General features: G+C 42.4%; 4 protein-coding genes across 5 annotated transcripts; 1 reads left to right on the top strand and 3 right to left on the bottom strand.

The window, feature by feature from the left end:
• Positions 1–1552: 1552 nt before the first annotated feature.
• Positions 1553–10700, bottom strand: LOC123317008 (serine/threonine-protein kinase Tor). Its single transcript, XM_044903346.1, has 13 exons — positions 10146–10700; positions 9871–10091; positions 9602–9816; positions 8363–9392; positions 7832–8305; positions 5953–7769; positions 5116–5388; positions 4830–4976; positions 4447–4768; positions 4071–4387; positions 3759–4001; positions 2370–3703; positions 1553–2262 (listed from the first exon to the last, which is right to left on the bottom strand). The coding sequence occupies exons 1-13, from the start codon at positions 10366–10368 to the stop codon at positions 1652–1654; spliced, it is 7227 nt and encodes a 2408-aa protein (XP_044759281.1). The 5' UTR covers positions 10369–10700; the 3' UTR covers positions 1553–1651.
• Positions 10701–10822: 122 nt separating this feature from the next.
• On the top strand, positions 10823–15427 carry LOC123317010 (vacuolar protein sorting-associated protein 11 homolog). 2 transcript variants are annotated; one of them, XM_044903348.1, is made up of 14 exons: positions 10823–10959; positions 11016–11084; positions 11143–11319; positions 11378–11574; positions 11637–11805; positions 11860–11949; positions 12002–12401; positions 12829–13162; positions 13268–13645; positions 13785–14157; positions 14216–14453; positions 14506–14873; positions 14928–15293; positions 15368–15427. In XM_044903348.1, the coding sequence occupies exons 1-13, from the start codon at positions 10945–10947 to the stop codon at positions 15243–15245; spliced, it is 3126 nt and encodes a 1041-aa protein (XP_044759283.1). In that variant the 5' UTR covers positions 10823–10944; the 3' UTR covers positions 15246–15293; positions 15368–15427. The 2 variants fall into 2 exon arrangements, with proteins under 2 accessions (XP_044759283.1, XP_044759282.1); XM_044903347.1 differs by having other exon boundaries at positions 14928–15427.
• A 231-nt stretch (positions 15428–15658) lies between these two features.
• LOC123317011 (glycerol kinase-like) lies at positions 15659–18305 on the bottom strand. The gene is made up of 2 exons (XM_044903349.1): positions 18132–18305; positions 15659–18073 (listed from the first exon to the last, which is right to left on the bottom strand). The coding sequence occupies exon 2, from the start codon at positions 17531–17533 to the stop codon at positions 15884–15886; it is 1650 nt and encodes a 549-aa protein (XP_044759284.1). The 5' UTR covers positions 17534–18073; positions 18132–18305; the 3' UTR covers positions 15659–15883.
• A 649-nt stretch (positions 18306–18954) lies between these two features.
• LOC123316853 (enhancer of split mbeta protein-like) lies at positions 18955–19879 on the bottom strand. Its single transcript, XM_044903111.1, has one exon. It carries the CDS (start codon positions 19773–19775, stop codon positions 19269–19271), a length of 507 nt encoding a protein of 168 aa, XP_044759046.1. The 5' UTR covers positions 19776–19879; the 3' UTR covers positions 18955–19268.
• Between the last annotated feature and the right edge of the window lie 659 nt (positions 19880–20538).

Below are 20538 nucleotides of genomic sequence, written 5' to 3'. Positions count from 1 at the left end.
AAACAAATAGATTCATTGCTACCTGATGCTGTATAATTCATGTCAAAAACGTTTCCCTGATAATTAATCTGAGAGAGAGCTACATATAAAACAATAGTGAATAATTCCAAGAGTGAACAATCCATCAATTAGCGTAAACCTGGCCTGGACGCCTTTGAGCATTAATCTTCGGGAGTTCTCGCCCGCTTGGCCCGGAAATAAAACCAGAAGGACATTCCGACTCCCTTTTCTAATCAGGGCTCTTATAAATATTTTCTTAGCGCCCCATTTTTGCCCGGCTGCCAAATTAAAATTATCAGCGGAACTTTCATAATTCCCAAGTCAGTCGGCCCGAAGTTCTGGAGATGCCATCCTGGCTCGGACGGGATTACTCACTAATTATTTCATCTAAACGTCAACTTTGCCGAGATTTAATTCCGAAATAAATTCCGCCAGTTCCTTCCCCTTTCTAATTTCGAGGAAAAAAGTCCGGATCACTGAAAAGGAAATTCTCGCCTGGATTCAGCTCTCCTTAATTTGTCAAGGAGTTTTCTTTATTCGACTGCCAGCTCTTATTAAAATATTTGCTATAAATTGACAGTCATGACTCGCGGCGACCTCGACCACGGAAAACTTAAATTCTACGAAATTTTATTAGGGATTCAACTTGAACTAGACAGCCCTTTTATTATCTATTCTTTCTACTTTCGTCATCCAATTGAATTTTAATGAACGCTTCTTCATTTTCGAACCCTGGCCATCCATGTCACCATGTAGGTACTGTTAAAAATATGCCAGTCTTCGATTTCTTCGTCTCGTTATTACGAACCAATTTGAAATTGGTAGAATTTTGTGGGTTGAAAGTTCATTCCATGAGCAACTTATTTTTCAATCCCTAAGATATTCTACATCAATCATCATAATGTTTGATGGGGTTAACTTTTTATGGTTTTAATAAGTGTTGACTATTTCATGCTTATGGTGAGTTTAAGCAGAGTTATTAAGAACGACCAATCTCATGGACAGATGGCAAGCTTGCGCACGCCACCGAAATACGCACACTTTCGTGTTCCTAAATACGAATTAACGAATTGGGTAGGACGCGCGTCATCTGACTTCTCTCTATTGAATACTGAAAAACTGAAACTTCCATGGAAACTTCAAATTAATGAATGCTGTTGCCATCTATTGATTTATTGTTCAGTTTCCGTACCATTTGTGTAGATTAGAAGAATTCTATTCTAGTTTCGTTACCTGACATCTCTTTGTGAAGTACGGAATTAATACTTTTTCAAATAAAAGAGACCTTTTCACACATATGAACGTCGCCATCTATTATTCAGTTATAACACCGTTTGTGTACATCAGAAGAATTCTATTATAGTTGTATTACCTGACATTTCTTCGTGAAGTATCGAATTAACACTTTGAAAAATGAAAGGCCCCTCCATACACGTGAACCACGGACAACCAACCCATGACGTCCTTGCGCCAACGATTTCTCGCAAAACCAGAACTACACTTTTAATATATTGAATGGAGAAGCGACGGAAATGTAAGAAATAAAAAAAGATTGCATTAAGAAAAACTTGTAATTCCAATAAAAACGAATAATCGTAAAATAATCTTAGTTATAAATTGTACAGTCAAAAATACAAACTATAGTAACTTTTCACCAGAACGGACACCAACCGATGTAACACTGACACAAATTCTCATTACTCGTAGCCTGCCTAATCAACAAATCTACCTGTTTCTGCACCGTCAGCACCTCATCGGGTCCGAAATCTTTACCGGTCAACTTATCTTTCACCCTGTTCGTTATAACGACAGCCTTCCTGTTCAGAGCCTCCGGTTGCACGGAACCCGGCGCGAACTCGCTAGACGGCGGACTCTTCCTGATGCTCAACGGCTCCAGCAGTTCCGCGTCCTGGATCGAACTCGTCGACACGGACTCGATCTCCGTCGATTTGAACTTGGTGTTCGAGTCCAGCAGCCTCCAGTTGAGCAACGGGTCGTACACGAAGGCTTCAAGCACGGCCATCAAGCTGTCCTTGTTCCTCCTCAACACGTTCATTACGGACTCGCAGGTCCTCCTGTACGTTCCCTCTATGTGGGTCACCTCCATGGCGTTCACCAGCATCCTGGTCAATCTGAAGGGAATCTTCTCGGGGAATTTGTCTCTGGTCATGGCGACCTCGAAGCAGTCTCCGAAATCTATGTGTAGGATCTTGCCGCTCAGGCGATCCAGCATCAAATTTGAAGGGTGACGATCACCTAAACCTGCAAACAGAACAAATGTCTAATAGGCTACGGCATTTTGAAACTTGACGTTTCGCATTTCAAAACATCAAAACTATCAAAATTGCCATAGCCTTCTCTATACGCACCTAAGATGTAACCGACCATCGACATAACAGCTAGAGATCTGGTGTAATTGGTACGTCTGTCAAACCACACTTCGGAACTGGGACTCTTCAGCCACAACAATTTGGCCAAGTCGTCCCCGTGGGTATGTTCCAAGGCGTGTTCGAACACCTCCACTTTCTGGATGACGGTCAGATGATCGTAATCCGGCGCCATCCTCAACATTATCCTGTGTTCTATATTCAGCAAGATCTTCTTCTTGTCCCTGTAATCTCTGATCAGCGTGTGTAAGGTGTCGCAGTGTGGTACCCAACCGATCAAGCCCGAATTCGTGTTCAGGGGTATGACCGCATAACGCTGTATGGTCAGGTTTCTCCTGAAGGTATCGGGATCCTTCAATAACAACGTGTTCACAAGACCGAATAACTGCATCACCCTCTCGTCTTGCCTGAGATCCTCGTGTCCTTTCAGCAGGAACATGTAGTCCTTGCCGTCCGACCCCCTTATCCTCAACTTCCTAGGTCTCTGTTTGGAGGTGATCACCTCCAATGACCTGTGTATATACTGTATCTTGATGATGGGTTGTCCAGGGGAGTAACTACCGGGCACGGCTAATTCCAAGTTCTTGAACTCCTGGAGATTGGGAGAGACGTATTGCAGTTCCAACGACGTCAGTTGCGGTAACTGCCTGCTGATCCTTCGGAACACGTGGTAATAAAGATCCCAGGCTTGATTCAGGTCGCGGGTGTTGCTAGACGATTTGTACTTTTGGCACCAATTGTGCGCCTCTGTCAAGTCTCTACCGTAGGCTTGGGTGAAGCTCGTTTCTTTAAGGGTCTGCGGACCCCTGTCCATGATGGCGTGCAGAGGTTCCAGTATCCTTAACATGGCTTTTGCGTTCCTTTCTCCAAAATACAATCTGGAGGCTTCTTCCAGGCCCTCGTGCCACATCTCGTGCCACAGTATGGCCACTCTGATCAATTCTTCGGACGCCGTCTTGGCCTGATTGACCAGGACGGGCGAGTGCTCGCTCATGCTCTTCAATATTTTGTTGGCCGCGTTTCGACGTTGCGCCGAATTACTCTTGGTCGCGACGGTCAACGGATAAACCAGGGCCTGAGGATGCGTCTTCCCGATATCAATCAGCAAGTGATGAATCAGCCTAGAGACCAGATGTCTGGGCGTATCGATTCTAGCTATCAACTGGGGGATCACTTGGAGCCAGGTGTTCTTCTCTACCAGACGTACGCCTTCGACCATAGCATCGTAGATCTCCGAAGAATGTCCGTAATCGAACCACAGGGTTAGCAGTCTCAAAGTGTCCTGCAGGGAACTGCCTCTGGAGAGTTTGATGGATCTGGAAAGAAACGACATTGAGCGTTTGCCAACGGCCGGATTATTTATAAACTTACTTGAAAAATCCTTGAACTGCAAGCACTGCGTACGTAATCTCCGTGTTCTTCTCGGCGCTGGCCTCTGGTCTGTTCTTGTAGAATAGAACGGATTCGAAATTCATGTAGGCCCACGCGTGCCAAGCTTTATACCACGAAGGATCAAAGTCAGTCGCCTGCTGGTAGCATTTCAGTATTGGCGCTATAGAGTTTCTGTTCACTCCCTCCAAAGCTTCTTGCCAATTTCCCAACTTCAAATAACATCTAGAAATTTTTCATATTAAAATACATCCATCATCTTCAATAAACTATTTGACTGAAACGATGGATTACCTGGCCAACAAGTCCTGTTTATCCTTGATGGGCATTTCTTCCATAAAGCTCAATTTGACAAAGTCTTTGACGAAATTCACGAGAAGCTGATAGGCCGTCTCCCGTTTCTCGGCCATCCACAGATGCTTCGTATAAGCGTAAACAAGATAGGGTTGATTGTGCGGAATGACGAAGCTCGTATTGATTTCGGGATCTTCCCCAAGCAGCATGACGAAAGTCTTCTGGGAGAGCCTGAGCGAGTCGTTTTTACGACACAGCGATGCGTACTTCAACCAAGCGTGGATGTTTTCTTGAGGCGATAACACTAAAGACTGCACCTGTTGGTAAATAGCTCGATGTTTACGAAAATCACGAATCGTGTCAATGGAATGCTCACCAGCAGAATCTTCTGCCAATCTTCGGGTAATCGCTGACCCGACTGAAGCCTCTGCCACCACATGGACCTCAAAGTAGGTCTTCTTTCTGGAACCAACCGATACTGCATGACCTCTTCCAGTTCGGCTAAGATTTGCACTTGAACCATGGCGCCGTAAGCCCTCTGGTAGGACTCACCGGCCATGGCGGTCAGCTCAGTGTCCAGCAAATCTCTCGTCGTGTCTATGTAATTCTGGGCTATCTCGTACTGGTTCTTGTGTATCGCCAGTATCGCCCTATAAAAAGAGCCTTCCTGGCTATCCTTGGGTATCATCGAAACATATCTGGAAATGTCCAAGTTGGGGCTTTGAGGATTACGCTCTTTTAATAGATTTAAAGACTTACCGTTCCATTGACCTAAAGTTGAGTAAACCGAACGAAGCGGAAGCGGCAAGCCTACAAGCCCTCTGTTGGTTATCCTCGGTCAAAAGTTCGAACTTGCTCTCCACGGTGTCGTGCAAATCCTTCCATTCGCCCAGTGCTTCCAAGCACCTGAAAATTCCAATCGGAACAATGGGAGAAGACAAACATAGAATGTTTTCAATAAGGAGAGGTCGATGTTGAAATCGAATTACCAAACAGGACAAGCATCGACCTGTTCTTACTGAAAAACTCCCTACGACATTTCTACCTCATCGTTCCCAGGCAGGCTTCTTGCTCAAACGGCTCCTTCTCCAATTTCTCCTTGTACAGATCCAGGGCGTGGGTCCAGTTGTGAAGTTTCTCGTGCCACCTTATCTGTACCTCAGTCTCTCCGCATTTCTGCACCACCGTCTGCAAAAGACCCTCCGCGGCCTCTTTCTGCTGCAATTTGTTATTGATCGAGATCAGAGCTTCGACCACGGTACTGTTGGGATTCTTCAGGAACTCTTCTTCCTTGTAGTGGAGAGCTTTTGCGTATGCTCTGAAAATTATCGTATTCAAGTGTCTGTAACTGCGACACCCCAGTGTTAATGATGTTAAAGCTGTGCAAGGATGAGGTTATAATGTTGCGTGAAATGTAATGACACAACTGGTGGTTCCACTGACTATTTATTCATCAATTTATGTTGACTCAGCTGCCTCATGTACCGAAATATTTCAGGTAAAAAAGAAAAAAAAAAGATGCGGATGAGAAAATGACTATGAGAAATTGCTTACTTGCTCATGCTTTTAAAAAAATGATTCAACGAACATATAGTTACTTTATTATGTTAGCAATGATAAAAATAACAGCCAATCGAAGCAAAATAGCAAAAGAAATGAAGTGTTGATGAATAGATACTTTTTTAACAAGTGTGGAAAGTGATACTTTCCTGCACGCGTCTGACGTTTATCGAAGAAGGCAGTTCAACACTTCATCAGTTAAGCAAGCCCAAAACAATAAAACTTTAGTAGAACTTCACATTCAAGCGACACATACAAGACGTACAAACAAAATTGAACCAAACACTAACGACTAAAAGCAAAAAAGATTAAAGATACTTACCTAGATCGCATCGCGTGTTCCCCCAACAGATGTTGATCCAAAGGTAGCGGGCCCTTATCGCAATGATCCATGAATTCGGCCAGATTGAGTATGGTCTGCGTGATTTCTGGCACATCCGGCACCGTCAGTGCCTTCTCCAAGCAGCTGATGAGCTCCTCTTGCATCTTCTCGCTCAGTTCGTTCCAGCAACTGACGAACGCCGCGTTGAACAGATCTCTGGGCAGCTGGGAGTAGCTCTGAGCTAGAGACAGACAAGACCTCAACGCCGGTATAGGAGACTGGATCAGAAGCTCGATGCTGAGCCTTCTGAGCCATTCTAACCAGTCCTCTTTGGACACGCGTCTGACCGGCGTCCAGGCCTTCTGAAGCTCCGATTCCGACACTTTCAAGCTCTTATTGAGGGTGGCGTCGCTGGTGACGCCCACGTCGTTGTTCCTCATCCTCGTCTTGTTACCGACGATCGGAAAATCGATCTCGTCCGCCATCGTGGTCCTGGACTGCAACTTCGACACCAAAATATCGAACTTCTGATGGGTCAGCTTGTGCCTGTGCAGCGTGTTCTGCACCAGCGGGATGAACATGTTGAATTTCTTCCCGATCCTCAGCATCACCGCGCACGTGGTCTCCATAGCTTGCTGCCTCAGCTCCGGACAGTTGTCTATGGTCCGGACGATTGGGTGTATGATCCGGGACGTGAAGTCCGAAAGGTCCAATGTTTCCGCCATCTCTTCGACCGTTCGCAAAGCCTGTTTGGACACGTTCGTGGGACAGTCTTTCGCGTCGAAGAGTTTGACTATGGGCGGGAGTATCAAGTGAAGATAATCGGCCAGGTTGTTGCCGAAACTGGGCAACATCAACAGCAGTTTCATCGTGTACAATCTATCTTTGGAGGTATCGTGGTTCAGGACGCGCAACATCTGCGGCATCAGGTTGGGAAGGTACACCTTGAATTCGGTGCCCAAAGCCATGGCTAAATGTTCCACCAGTAGGATCAGGGTGGTCTGGATCGGGCTCTCGGGCGTCCAGTACTCGTCGATCAGGCAACATATCTCGTCCAGATAGTTCCTTATGTGTTGCTTAACGATGACGATCAGTTGGGCCAACTGTTGAAATAGGAATTCCCTGAATCCCACGTCCGGATTTTTAGCGGCGTTCAACAGACTCGGCATGACTTTGGGTATGTACGGTACGCATTTGATACCTAGACTTTTGAAAATGAAGGTCACCGCTTGTACAACCATCGTATGATGTTGGAACAGGGTGGGATCCTTGAGGATCTTCATCAACGTAGCGATGGCGATGGCCAAGTAATATTCTTCGAGGGTATTTTGCGACATGTTGACCAACATCTCGCTGGAAGTCAGATCCGTTACGTCCTCCGTTTTGTCGGCCATGGCGATCAAGGCGGGCGTCTCCCGTTGACAGTCTATCTCTCCCCTGTTTATCTTGTGCCTGTACGGATCCAGGGCGCCTAAAAGACCTAGGACCCTCAGGGTTTCTCTTCTTATCGACCTCTGCTGTTCCGTCTTTAAGAAATTAATCAGGACGTCCAGCAGGTTCGGGTATCTGGAGTAAGGTTGTATTATGTGACCGGTGGCGCCGACCAACTGACCGAGGGTCTTCAGGGCCGCGCCCCTCTTGTCGGAGTCTGACGCGTCTCCGAGCATCTCCAAGAGTATAGACATAAGATCGGACATCCAGTTTTGAATCTCGTTTCCATCTCCCGTCACCTCGGCCAGGTCGCCGACGGCGTATAGCATGGAGAGCGTCACTCCTGGCGTTAACAAATCGCAGTGCTTAAGTTTCGGTACTAACGACTGAAAAACAAGAAACAAAAATTAGGAAATTCCAAATCGAAACTAGAAAAACGCCAGCTTACCTTTAGCACTGGCTCCACGTACGGCCTGACCAATTGGGGAGAACTGACGACAAGTCTGTCGAGCATCTTGGCGGCCTGCTCCCTATTCCTGGTCAGACCCGAATGTTCCAGCTCCGTCAGGAACTGGATCAGGATCTTCCTGAGGGACGGTATGATGTAAGCCGGGTTCTTGTTGCTCAGTCTGCCGTAAATAAAGAGCGCAACCTCCCTGATCTCGAACACTTCGTCTTGCATCGCTATGAAGAGGTAAGTCAGGACGTCCGCCTGGCCCAGCACCGTGTCGAAGATGGGATCCATGGAGGTCAACACGCCGAACCTAACGCTCGGATCGGTGTCGGTCACTCCGACCACCAGCAGTCTCTCCAGGACCTTGGCGATGGCGTCCACCACTGTCTTGTTGGGATCTTCCGGCTGGGTCTGAAGGATTTTCTTCAGCAGACGACAGGTAGTTTTTACAGCTTCCAGACGAACGTCCTGTACGAAAAAATTGAAGGGGTATTCAACTGATCGAATTGTTATTTGCTAACTTACCTGCGATTCGTGTGTGGTATAATGATGAGCGCACCTCTGCACGAATTGTACCAGATTCTGATTCTTGAAATCGAAAGTTCCCAACGTGTTCAAGGCCAGAATCAGCATCTGGGAATCGTTGGTCTCGCTGATGTTCCCTAAACCTGAATACTGCATGATCAGCTGTCCCGGCATGCCCGGATGTATCAGCGTCTTGGTCAGGAGGATCGTAGATAACATCTTCAACAGTCCCACGCTTATCTTCTCCTTTTCCGGCGGGATCTTCTTCGCCAGCTCCCTCAGGCATATGGTGAGCGAAGGGGATAGACCGCTGGCCAGCATCTGGTCCAGCAGGTTCGGCACGTCCATCTTGTCGTGCCTCTCGAGCGCGTGCGCCAGGAACGTGATACACTTGAAGATGGAGTCAACGTTCGATTTTTTACGGGAAATGGAGTCCGATCTGGGCAGGGCCGATTTGACCGAGTCCATTATCTTGTCCAGGTACGGGTCCACGTCGTTCTCGATCGCCAGGGCGATGAGTCCGAACGTCACGAAGCAATTCCCCCTGTCTTTTTCCCGGCCCCTTATCATCATGCCGAAGAGATAGTTCATGGATACGCTCAGGAATTCCCTGACGAACATCTTGCGGTTGAAAGCGGCGAGTCTTGGCAGAAGTGTAAGTATCGTCTGCTGTACGTGGACGCTCCTCGACGTCCTCTGCGCCAAGACGTCGGTGCACACGTACTCAAACTTCTCCATCAAGAGCTGCTGGCATACCAGCGATTCCACGACCGGAATGTTTGCCTCCGCGAACACGCTGTAGCTGCGCAGTTTCGGCAGCTTCTTGTCGATGTAAATTATGTTGTCTTTGGATTTTGTCCTGGGATCGGTGATCTCGACAAGATTCTTGTACTTTCGCTCCCAGACGGCGTTCGAGCACCTCAATAGCTCGTTCATGATGAGCAAGGCTCCGTGGATCCTCTCATCCTTGACCCTCTCGCCCTTGTCAATGCTCAAGAGTTTGCAGAATTCGTCATAGCACTGTTTGTACCTGAAAACAACCATTTTCTTTTTTGGAATTCCAAGAAAAATTCATGGATTTATCAGGTTGTGCTAACTTACTTATTCATCAAATGTAAGTAACTCAGGAAATAACATATTTTGCATTTAATGAATATATTATACTTGAAAGCTTCAACAACGGATGATAAATATCAAGCTTCCAATTAGTTAAAAACAATCAATAGTATCAATACTCACCATAGAGGATTTTGATTCTGTCTGGCTGTTTCTCTTTGAGCAGTAACAACTAAAGCAGCTCTTAAGGCTTCAACTGCATCCTCCCTTATACAGGCTTTAGGATCTTGAACGGCATAAAATATAGAGTCAAAAAAAGGTGAAACTTGTTGATAAAAATAAGTCGGCACTGTTATGGCCAACTCTTTCAGTATTAATACAGCTGCATGTCGCCGGCTCTGGAAAAACAAACATTACTTTAAATATGAGACATATCGCTAGAAATTATCCACCTCTACTCGATCTCTCCCTAACCATTCAAAGGCTCGTTTAACTTCAAATTCTACGTATTCTGAAGCTTTGGATCCTGAAAATACTAAAGCTAGCCTTCCCATCGTTTTGGCTGCTAGTTCCATCACCCCAACATCGTTTGAAGGTATAAGATTTCTGAGGTAGTTAGCAAATCTCGAAAGCCTCGTAGTCATATTACCAAAGTCAGCTCCAGTAAGGCACACTGAAAAAATGAAAAGTGAGACATCCGAAAATGAATGTGAACATTTTTTCTGACCTATAGCGAGCAATCCACCCATTTTTTCGTTCACGTCGGGGCTAGAGACCATTTTAAAAATGTGATGATTGAAGTCATCGCAGAAAGTGTTGATTTCATCTGGGGTGGCTTCACGTAGTTCGGTTTTGAGATATTGTGAGAGATCATTCGCAGTCTTGTTTCGAGTGTCTGTACTTTTGGATTTCAATCCGGTAATGAAAATATCCATAACAGCGGAAGGCATGATGAGGCTTGACAGATTAGAACTCGCAGCAATTAACAAAATAAATTTTTATTTCTGGTCAAATAACTACACATTAACACACGCATTTTCAAAGGAAAACCATAAACTACACGTACAAGAATTTTCAATTAGAAGTCTAAACTCGAAAAATTGAGGAACACAGTTAATCATGGAGGCATATATAAATGAAAGAAAAGTGTTTATCTAATTAACTAGTTGATAACTATTACAACATAACCATTTTCCTAACAGAAAAACTCAAATTCAACATGTTCGATAGCAAGTTAATCAATTCTTTCAAGGATCAAAAAAAAATTGAAAGATCAAAACATTACATATTTGTCACAATATGACAGGTACATTATAGTAGAGATTACAGATATTTCGATTGATTGTAAGTGAAAATGTGGAAAATTGTGCAAGATGGCGCCACCTACACCATACTTGGTTCTTTTTGTAACTTTGACAGTTGTCAAAATTCAAAACAAACAACAAAAGTCAGCTGGATTAATTCGAAGAATCGAGTTATCTCAAAACCATCCACCCACAACATTCTAAATTAACTGAGCTGGCAAAATGGCATTCCTTGAAGTAAGTATAATATACATCACGCATAATTCAAAATGAGTACCGGCCTTTATTTTCAGTGGAGGAAATTCCATTTTTTCGATCTTCAGAGTAATGTAGACAATGGAAATATTGCTGAACTATTTAAGGTGAGATTGAATGCACTCATTCGATTCGTATTCCATTAACACTCATTTCCCTTTGTAGGAAGATTGTAGAATAACTGTGACATCGAATGGAAACAATAACGTTGTCTTGGGTGACTCCTCAGGCCAAGTCCATTTAGTGAATCGTTCTTGGAATATTCATACATTTAGAGCGTATGAGTTGAGTACAGATTTTTTGTATCAGCTGAGGAATTCCTCCTTGTTGGTTACAATAGGCGTAAGTGAAGTGCTATATGATTTCTTCATAAGCATGAGCTGTGTTCTTAACTTTTCAGCAAGATGAACCTGGTGTTAATCCTCTAATAAAAATATGGGATACAAGCAGATTGGATAAGAATGGTTTCCCCCATTGCTTCAGAGTCAGTAGAGCTCTACCTGGAAATCGTCCGGTCCAAGTTAGTGCACTGTGTGTACATGAAAACTTGCAATTGATGGCTTTAGGTTTTATTGATGGATCATTGATGCTTTATAGGTACTATACTCGTGTAAATTATCACCTTTTTTTTCATGCTGAACATATAAAATCATTTTAAGAGGGGATATCACCAGAGAAAGGAGTTCCAAACAGAAATTATTAAGGGATGCTAGTAGTACTGTAACAGGCTTGGCATTCAAGTCAACTTCCACAAGTATTTACTTGTTTTTAGCTACCGATAGTTCTGTGCTTGTCTATAACATCACCCAAAAAGATAAAGAAGAAAGGGTAGGTCATTACTTGTATAAATGGGCATAGGTAATTAAAATGATTTCATCCTAGGTTCATCTAGATAATATAGGGTGTGCCAAAAGATGTTGTGTCCTTGCAGAGTCGATCCAAGAGAGTCATTTCATGGTTGGAAGAAATGATGTAAGTCAAGCACCTAATTATTGAAAAGGTTGATGAAAATATATATTCACAGGCCGTTTATTGTTACACAACTGATGGAAGGGGTCCATGTTACGCCATCGACGGCGAAAAAGTAATGCTCGAGTGGTTCAGAAGCTATTTGATTATAATTTCCAAGACTAATCGACCCACGGCAGTGAACTCCATGAGCAACGGCACTCAGAGTTCTGTACTACAAGGTGACTGTATCACCGTGTTGGATATACACAACAAATTCATAGTGTTCTCGGCCACCATGCCGAAGATCAAGGCAGTTCTGAACGAATTCGGTTCTTTTTACATCCTCGATGAGGACAACAAGGTGTACCATTTGGACGAGAAGGATCTGCAATCTAAACTCTCACTTCTGTTCAAGAAAAACCTTTATGATGTTTCAATAAGGATCGCCAAATCGCAGCAGTATGATAATGAAAGTAGGTTTCATTTTGACCTGATCGGCATTTTAGGTTATATTTCTCTTTCTTTAGGTTATGTTGATGTTTCGTACTCGAGCTTTCCAGTCAGGTGACCGATACCCCGGGGCTTGACGCACTGGAGCTTCACGCCTGCGCTATCACGGGAACACGTCAAAACTGAACTGTCAAATCAAACTAACCTAACAAGTATGGCTTTTCAGGGCTGTCAGTGCGTGAAGCCCCGGAAATTCGGTGGTCCATCGGGGGAAAGGGGTTAAAATTAGGAGTTATACACCTCAGCTGATGATTGGAGAGCTCTCACAGTACCATATTTGTCTTGTTGTCCATTTGGAGGTTATATTACTCTTAGGTTATATCCATAGTCTCTCAAAGAATGATTTTACAATCGAATCTAAGATTTCTCATGAAAAAACGGTTTCTCAAGGTCTTGTGGACATCTTCAAGCAATACGGCGATCACTTGTGCAACAAAGGTGACTACACCGGTGCCATTGAGCAGTACATCAAGACCATCGGAAAACTGGAACCGAGCTACGTCATTCGCAAATTCTTGGACTCGCAACATATCGAAAAGTTGACGATGTACCTCCAGGCTCTGCACAAGGAGAGACAGGCCACAGAAGATCACACCACGCTGCTCTTAAACTGTTACACCAAACTGAGCAATACCCTCGGACAAAACGAGGGTTTGAAACAGTTCATCTTGAGCAAGGACAGCGACTTGAGCTACGATGTGGATGTCGCCATTAAAGTTTGTAGGTGAGCTGATATACAGGGTATTTGACGTTTTTGAGCACTGGACTTGAAATTTTTTCGAAAATTTGGTTCTTCGAATACCACCTTATAGTTCTTTCTCATAATTAGACAAGGAAGCCCAGCTGAAGCTCTTATGTTAGCCAAACGGCATCAAAAACACGACTGGTACATAAAGCTCCTCATCGAGGACCACCAAAAGTACGTGGACGTCTTGGACTACATCTCCAGTCTAAGTTTTGAAAACGCAGAACTTTACATGAAGAAATACGGAAATGTCCTAGTTCAGAAAGTCCCCAACGAGAGCACTCAGTTCTTGAAGAAGTTATGCACCAATTATAAACCAAAAGATTCCCCGATCATATCAGAGAGTGTCTTGACTGGAAACTACGACATCCCTCAACACGCAGAACCTGAAGATTTCATTCATCTATTTTTGAATAATTCGGAGAGATTGGTGGAGTTTTTGGAATATGTGATAGAAGAAGGGTGGGTGAAATCTACATTTATATATTTTTTCTTCTTAATTAACTGTTAATATTTAATGCGTAGTTTGACATAATTCTAACATAACCTCAAAATTGATCGCCATTTTTAACGTTGTCACAGAAAATTTAAAAATTTGCAGATCCATCCTCACAACTCCAGTTTATAATACTCTGTTAGAGCATTACCTTCACGTTTGGACAAATTCTCAGAACGAGAAGACCAAATGGAGCCAAAAGATACTGAAGCTCCTTCAGAATCCAGACATCAAATACGACAAATCGCAGGCGCTCGTCGTATGTCACATGCACTCGTTTAGCGGGGGTATTTTATACTTGTACGAAGAGCAGAAACTATACCAACAAATTTTGAGGTATCACATCACCAAGAACGACACGAGCTCCGTTCTGGCGTGCTGCAGGAGATTCGGGAATCAGGAACCGACGCTGTGGTTACAAGCGCTCTGGTCCTGTGTTAGGGACACGAAGAATCCTCCGCCAGATATGCTTAGTGAGGTATGATGTCGATTTTTCCACTTCAAACAGATGACTTTACCAAAAACGTTCGCTTTAGATTTTGACCGTGATTGCCAAGGAGAGGCTGCTCTCTCCGCAACTTGTAATCGACGCTTTAGGATCGGAAACGACCGATATAACAGTCGGGCACATCAAAAACTACATTATGAACGAGCTGAAACAGGAAGAGGAAAAAACTTCGGAAATCACGGATCTGATTGGGAACTATCGTAAAGACATAGATAAATTGAGGAAACAGTTGGATGCGCTCAAAAGTGGGGCCACTGTCATTCAAGGTGACTTAGAAAGAAATCGTTAAACAAGCTGTACTCAAATATTGTATTGTAGGATCTCGTTGCGCGGCATGTCACCATCCCCTGGAACTCCCGACAGTCCACTTCTTGTGTCAGCACAGCTACCATCAACACTGCTTTCAAAGCTTCTGCGATGAAGATCAGGGTTGTCCCACGTGCCAGCCGGAGAATAAGAATCTATTGGAGCTGTTGAAGGCCAGAGAACACACAACAGACTTGAACGAAACGTTTCATTCACAACTGGAAAAGGCCCACGATGGGTACTCGGTAGCTGCCGAATATTTTGGTAGGGGTGTCTTTAACAGGTATAAAGACATCACAAACAAGGCTGTGAAGAAGTTGATTGAAAACAGAGACGAGGAAGAGATGTCCAGGACTTTGATACCGAGGATGGAGAAAGAGGTAGATCTTGTTAATTTTTCATTAAATGTAGATTTTATTCTTGAAATTTTTTAGATTAAAGACTACGGTTACGGAGCGGAGGCGAAAATGAGACAAACAGAAAGGAAAACTTCTCAAAATATAGTACAAATCTCGGAAGGAAGGATGAGGCAGCAAGAATCCAGCAGATACAGTTCTTCAGTTAAATCCAACACTAGCATGTATGAGAGAAAGAAGGAATTCAATTCGGTGAATTCTGCTGTTTTGAATCCGTTTGAAAATGATTATGATCCATCAAATAATCCGTTTGAAAACGAGGATGAATCTGAAGATGAAAATAATCCTTTCAGATCGAGTTATGATTGTGATAAGAACTTGAATCCTTTCTCGTAGAGTTCTCGATGAAGATGCTACTACACAAAGTGAAGTGTTACTTTATAGGTATAAATGCTTTTATATATTGAAAAAACTAGTCATTGAAATGAGGTAATCATCGTATTTTCCACTATTTTTAGGATGTTATGGGAATGGATGAAAGTTTCGAAGAATATTCATCATTAAATTGATATAATCAACTGGTGTATTTATTATTTGTAAGGTAAGTATGAAAACCAAACAACCCCCATTATAAATATTTTTTTATCATTTGTTCACTGTTTCAAATATCTGTTGTAATAAAAAAATTATCTTTTCAAAACCCTTTTATTGAACAGATAATGCAAAAAGTTTTGCAATTATAATAATATAATAAACAAAAAACGACAACAAAATTAATATAACAATAAGAGAGTATCAGATAAAAATAACCCTGTTGTAGTGTATAATTCGACAATATAATCAGTAATATCGAAAATTACAAAGTCGATTCACAATAATAAGATTAAAATACTAAATAAGTACATACACATATAAAGAAATCATTTTGTCACATGTTTGAAAATTATTCCACAAGAAAATATCAATTGGAGCATTGTTCAAATTGGAATTGTAAAATTTTCCTAACTAAACTAACAATAAAAGGAACAAAATTGTTATACCTGAGATTTCGATGTCATTTCTGACAAAACCAAAAGCACAAATGAACCAATCAAAAAAAGTCCACCTGGTATACTAGCCAACAACCTATACCTCTCTTCCGTCATGGTTTTCCTTTTGGTCACTGCCCATCCCAGGGATCTCTGCACCGCCATCTTCCACTTGGAATACCTGGCATCCCTTTCATCTTCAGTGGTAGTCGGTAGGAAAGTATCGTGAGGTATGACCTCTCTACCTTCCTGATTCAGATCCCACGCATCAATCCCTTCTGCTTGAGCCGCAGTTATGGCTGCACCCAACGGTGCCATATCTTCGGTTTGAGATCTAAAAACCGGGGTTCCGCTTATGTCCGCCTGAAGTTGCATCAAAAGGGTATTTTGACTCAGCTTTCCATCCGCCATCAACTTGTTCAACGGAATGCCGCAGTCTTTGTGCATAGCTTCTAATATGTCCCTGGTTTGGAAACAGGTTGCTTCTAGGGCCGCTCTGACTATGTGGTGTTTGGTTGAGAAAGCTGTGAGGCCACAAATTACACCTCTCGCTTCTTTTCTCCAGTAGGGGGCGTACAAGCCTTTGAAAGCGGGTACAAAGTAAACGTCACCTGTGTTGAAGACCTCTTTAGCCAAAGATTCAGTTTCGTGTACGTCTTGTATGAACCCCATGTTGTTTTTAAGCCATTTGATAGCTGCCCCTGCAACGGCTACACTTCCTTCTAAAGCGTAAACCGCAGGTTGTCTCCCAAACTTGTAAGCCACAGTGGTCACTAAACCGTGGGAGGAAAACACTTTGGAATACCCCGTGTTGTACAATAGAAAACATCCACTCCTATAGGTATTCTTAGCTTGCCCTTCTTTCAAACAATTATGACCTATGAGAGCAGCTTGTTGATTCCCTACGATTCCAGATATCGGAACCCCATTCAATGGAAAACCATCGTGAATATGCCCATATACTTCGGCACTACTTTTTATCTCCGGCAACATGTTATCATTGATTCTAAACAGATGTAAAAGAGTAGCATCCCAATTTAACGTATTTATATTCATGAGGAATGTTCTTGAAGCATTTGTAACATCCGTAACATGAATACCATCATTTACACCTCCAGTCAAATTCCATATAATCCAAGTATCGACAGTTCCAAACAAGCATTTTTCCTGTCGAACAGCTTGTCTTATATCTTTGCTGTAATGCAACAACCATTTTATTTTGAAAGCGCTGAAATATGGAGAAATTGGAAGACCGCAAACTTGCTTGAAATGGTGGGGATTCCCCTCGGGTACTTTGGACAATATTATATCTACAGTCGAATCTGTACGGATATCGCTCCAAACTATTGCATTGTAATAAGCAGCCCCTGTGGTTTTATCCCAAACTATGGTTGTCTCCCTCTGATTGGTTACCCCAATTGCCACAATTTTCTTAGACAGCGCGCCTAACTTTTCAACAACTTTTTCCATGCAAACCTTCACAGCACTGATAATCTCTATAGGGTCCTGTTCGATCCATCCTTCTTGTGGAGAATAAGATGAAATCTTCACTGCATGCTCTGCAATAACTTTACTTTCAAGGCTCCTAAACACACTGAATTTCACAGACTGTGTTCCCGCAGAAATGGCTCCAATGAGCCTTTTATTTTCAGACATTTTTTGGATGGTTCACTTCTGCTCTTTCACTTTGAAAACTCCTTATCAAAATGTCATAAACTGTACTATGAGACTTTCATTATTATACTCGTAAGATAAATTGATAAGGAATTGTAATTTAAGTCACTGATTACATAAGAAAAGTTCACAGGTATATCTGTTTTTTAAGTGAGTAGAGGTCAATGTCACATGACATTCACTTTCAAACTGACTAAAAATAAATCACACTTCAAAAGAGAAATAATGAGAATTGTGTGAATGAATCAGAGTATGTTATATTTGTTTACATAGGATAATATATAATTCAATGGAATGACTCAGTTTCTGATAAGAAAATCCCATATCTCGGCCAGGCTATTCATACTTACTCGAAAAACCCATTGGAGAATGATAACAGATCAGTAGTAAAGCAGGTTTGAATGATAATCATTTGTGTTCAAGTACTTCCTCCTTTTTTTTCTATTATGCAGAATGCTTCGCCGTCAGTCATATCCTGACTGAAATAATTTCGAATATCGGATTTTCTCCTATGAAAAAGGTCTGAAAAAATCATCGGAATCAATTCAAATACACGTCTTCGGAAAGACGAAATACTCACAGTGACTGTATCATTTTAGCGATCGAAAAATTAGTAATTTTTGTACTTTTGAGGATATTGTCTTTTGCATTTGTAGTATTGGATCTGGATTTTCCAGAGTTGAGAATTATGCCACGAAAATTATTATTATTGATGAGTCTGTTGATTTGATTCTGTCAATAAAACTAACCCTACAATTTTTCGGTAGTCGTCAAAGTAAGTGTGCGTTCCGCAATAAAGTTTAATTTTTCTTTTTTGCTGAAAATTTTCATCCTGTTTTGAAGAAGTTTAAAAGTATTACCATTCATTGAAGGAAAACAATTTCATTCAAAATACATACACATGATAGGTCTGGTTTATAATGTCCGGTAACTTATTCTATAATTCCTATATTCCTAACTGAATAAATTTTTTTGAGTTGAACAACACATTACTCTTAAAAATATTTCATTATTTAATATTTTTTGTTAAGAGAAATCAACGAAACCAAAATTTGGCAGCGATTTTTCGAGAATTAAATCGACTTATTTCGAGTAGTTCACAAAATATTCCAGCAGGACCTTAGAATATGTACCAATCGCTCTAAGTTTCATCTTACAGTATCAAAACACCCTCATACTTACCTTTTTTTGTGTAGTAAAGAGTAGGGTCTTTATAATAGTGCTCATTAATTATTGTTTATAGATAGGATTTTGAAAATAATGAACTGATATGTAATATTTAGAGTTTTATAGCTGGAAATCGTAGGTACATGTTCATCAACAATAATTTGAAAGGTTTTTTTTATTCGTTTTATTTGTTTATTGAATCCTTGATCAGAATCGGGGAATATAATACGAAAAGCTAATAATAAAATAACTTTATTTGCAACTGGATAAAACTATGAATACATTATACAAATATTTGAGCAAAACTATCCTAAATCCTAAAGAAACCAATCATTATCAGGTACCAACATACAAAAGTCCAATAATGAAATCGATAAAATTTGAAATGGTAAACCTATATCACAGTATATTTAAAGCTACTAATTTCCGAATTTACATCCGCGAAACTGGGGGATTGGGGGTATATACTGTGAACTGAAGAAATAACATCAACAAGTTTGGAAGACATCAGTATAAAAAAAAATTGAAAAAAAATTCCGACGGTCGGCGTTCACCAAGGCCTCCACATGGATTTTTTCACTTCCGGCGACACTGGTGGCGTGGAGTACTGCATCTGGGGTGGCACGCAGTCCATTTGACGTACACAGGCGCCGAGATGCTGCAATAATCTCTTGCCGGAGGTGCGATCTTCGGACTCGGACGGCGGCGCCGTCAGAAATTGCGATACTTCTTGCGCGCACTGCGAGAATCCGGCCCTGAACTTATCCGCGTAATTCTGATCGGGGCTGAGGATGAGCTGGTGTTGGCGTTTCAGGGTGTGGAGGTGGCGTACGGTCAGTTCCAGGATGTCGGCCTTCTCCAGCTTGGACACGTTCTCGCCCTCGCTCTGGAGCGCCGTCACCATGAGTTCTTTGAGCTCGTCCAGGCACCTGTTGATCCTGGCCCTCCTCTTCCTCTCCAGCATCGGTTTCATCACTTTGCGGTACTGGTAGGTCCTGGATATGGGTTCCTCGGTGTACTCCGCGGCGGAAGGCAACATGTAAGGCGTGGGTGCCATGATGGTCACAACAACACTGACGTTATTTACGTAAAACGACACCGAAGGTTCGGACGAATTGAGATCTACAACTCTAGAATCGCCGAAGCAACTTCACAGAATGGTGTCCCGACGACACGGACGTTAGTTTATAAGAAGGACCTGGTGGGGATATGAATGGACGCGGGTTCCGTCTTCGTCTGGCAGGAACGCCTTCTAGGGTTCTCTAGGACGTCTTTCTCCGTCTCTCTTGGGGTTGCGTCGCGCGCGCCTTTACGGGGTTGCACATGCCGGACGGGTGCTGGGAGCGCGTGAGAAAGTTCTTCGCCAAGAGGGTTTTCGGATTCCGTTGCGTAACTGTGAATGGGACTTTCGGAATGGTATAGGGGTAGGTATATGCGGAGGGTCTAGTTCGACGGTAATTAATTCCGGATCGGGGCCATTGTTGTCGATTTTTGAGGAGCGTGGACGATGACAGGAAATGTTCTGATATTATTGTTGCGTTTTACACGTCGTGTATTTAAAGATTGAATGTCTTATTTTTTTTTAAAAAGAGATTTCCTTTTATATCGGTCTTTTCATGAAGTTTGGCAAAGTTCTCTGACTAATTTAGTGGAGTCGAAAAGAATCTTCTGACGAATTGAATTATATTGTCATAAAAAAGACGTAATCACATGAATCGTTTTTTTAGAGCTCCTATATTTTTGGTTATTCAGAATTGTTGAGCAAAATAGCATATTTTTTAATAACTTTTTAATGTTTCATCACTGTTTTTTTCCATATA

This window comes from Coccinella septempunctata, chromosome 7 (genome assembly GCF_907165205.1).
Source record: "Coccinella septempunctata chromosome 7, icCocSept1.1, whole genome shotgun sequence".
Taxonomy (NCBI): Eukaryota; Metazoa; Arthropoda; class Insecta; order Coleoptera; family Coccinellidae; genus Coccinella; species Coccinella septempunctata.
This window is presented reverse-complemented; position numbering and strand designations above follow the sequence as displayed.

Excerpts from the sequence above, each read along its gene's own strand:
- LOC123317008 (XM_044903346.1), bottom strand. The coding sequence starts at position 10,368 with ATGCCTTCCGCTGTTATGGATATTTTCATTACCGGATTGAAATCCAAA. Across the intron at positions 9,817-9,870 it reads TAGGGAGAGATCGAGTAGAG|AGCCGGCGACATGCAGCTGT; the intron begins GTGGATAATTTC and ends TTGTTTTTCCAG. Across the intron at positions 2,263-2,369 it reads GATGGTCGGTTACATCTTAG|GTTTAGGTGATCGTCACCCT; the intron begins GTGCGTATAGAG and ends TTCTGTTTGCAG.
- LOC123317010 (XM_044903348.1), top strand. Across the intron at positions 14,158-14,215 it reads CGCCAGATATGCTTAGTGAG|ATTTTGACCGTGATTGCCAA; the intron begins GTATGATGTCGA and ends CGTTCGCTTTAG. Across the intron at positions 14,874-14,927 it reads TACCGAGGATGGAGAAAGAG|ATTAAAGACTACGGTTACGG; the intron begins GTAGATCTTGTT and ends GAAATTTTTTAG.
- LOC123317011 (XM_044903349.1), bottom strand. The coding sequence starts at position 17,533 with ATGTCTGAAAATAAAAGGCTCATTGGAGCCATTTCTGCGGGAACACAG.
- LOC123316853 (XM_044903111.1), bottom strand. The coding sequence starts at position 19,775 with ATGGCACCCACGCCTTACATGTTGCCTTCCGCCGCGGAGTACACCGAG.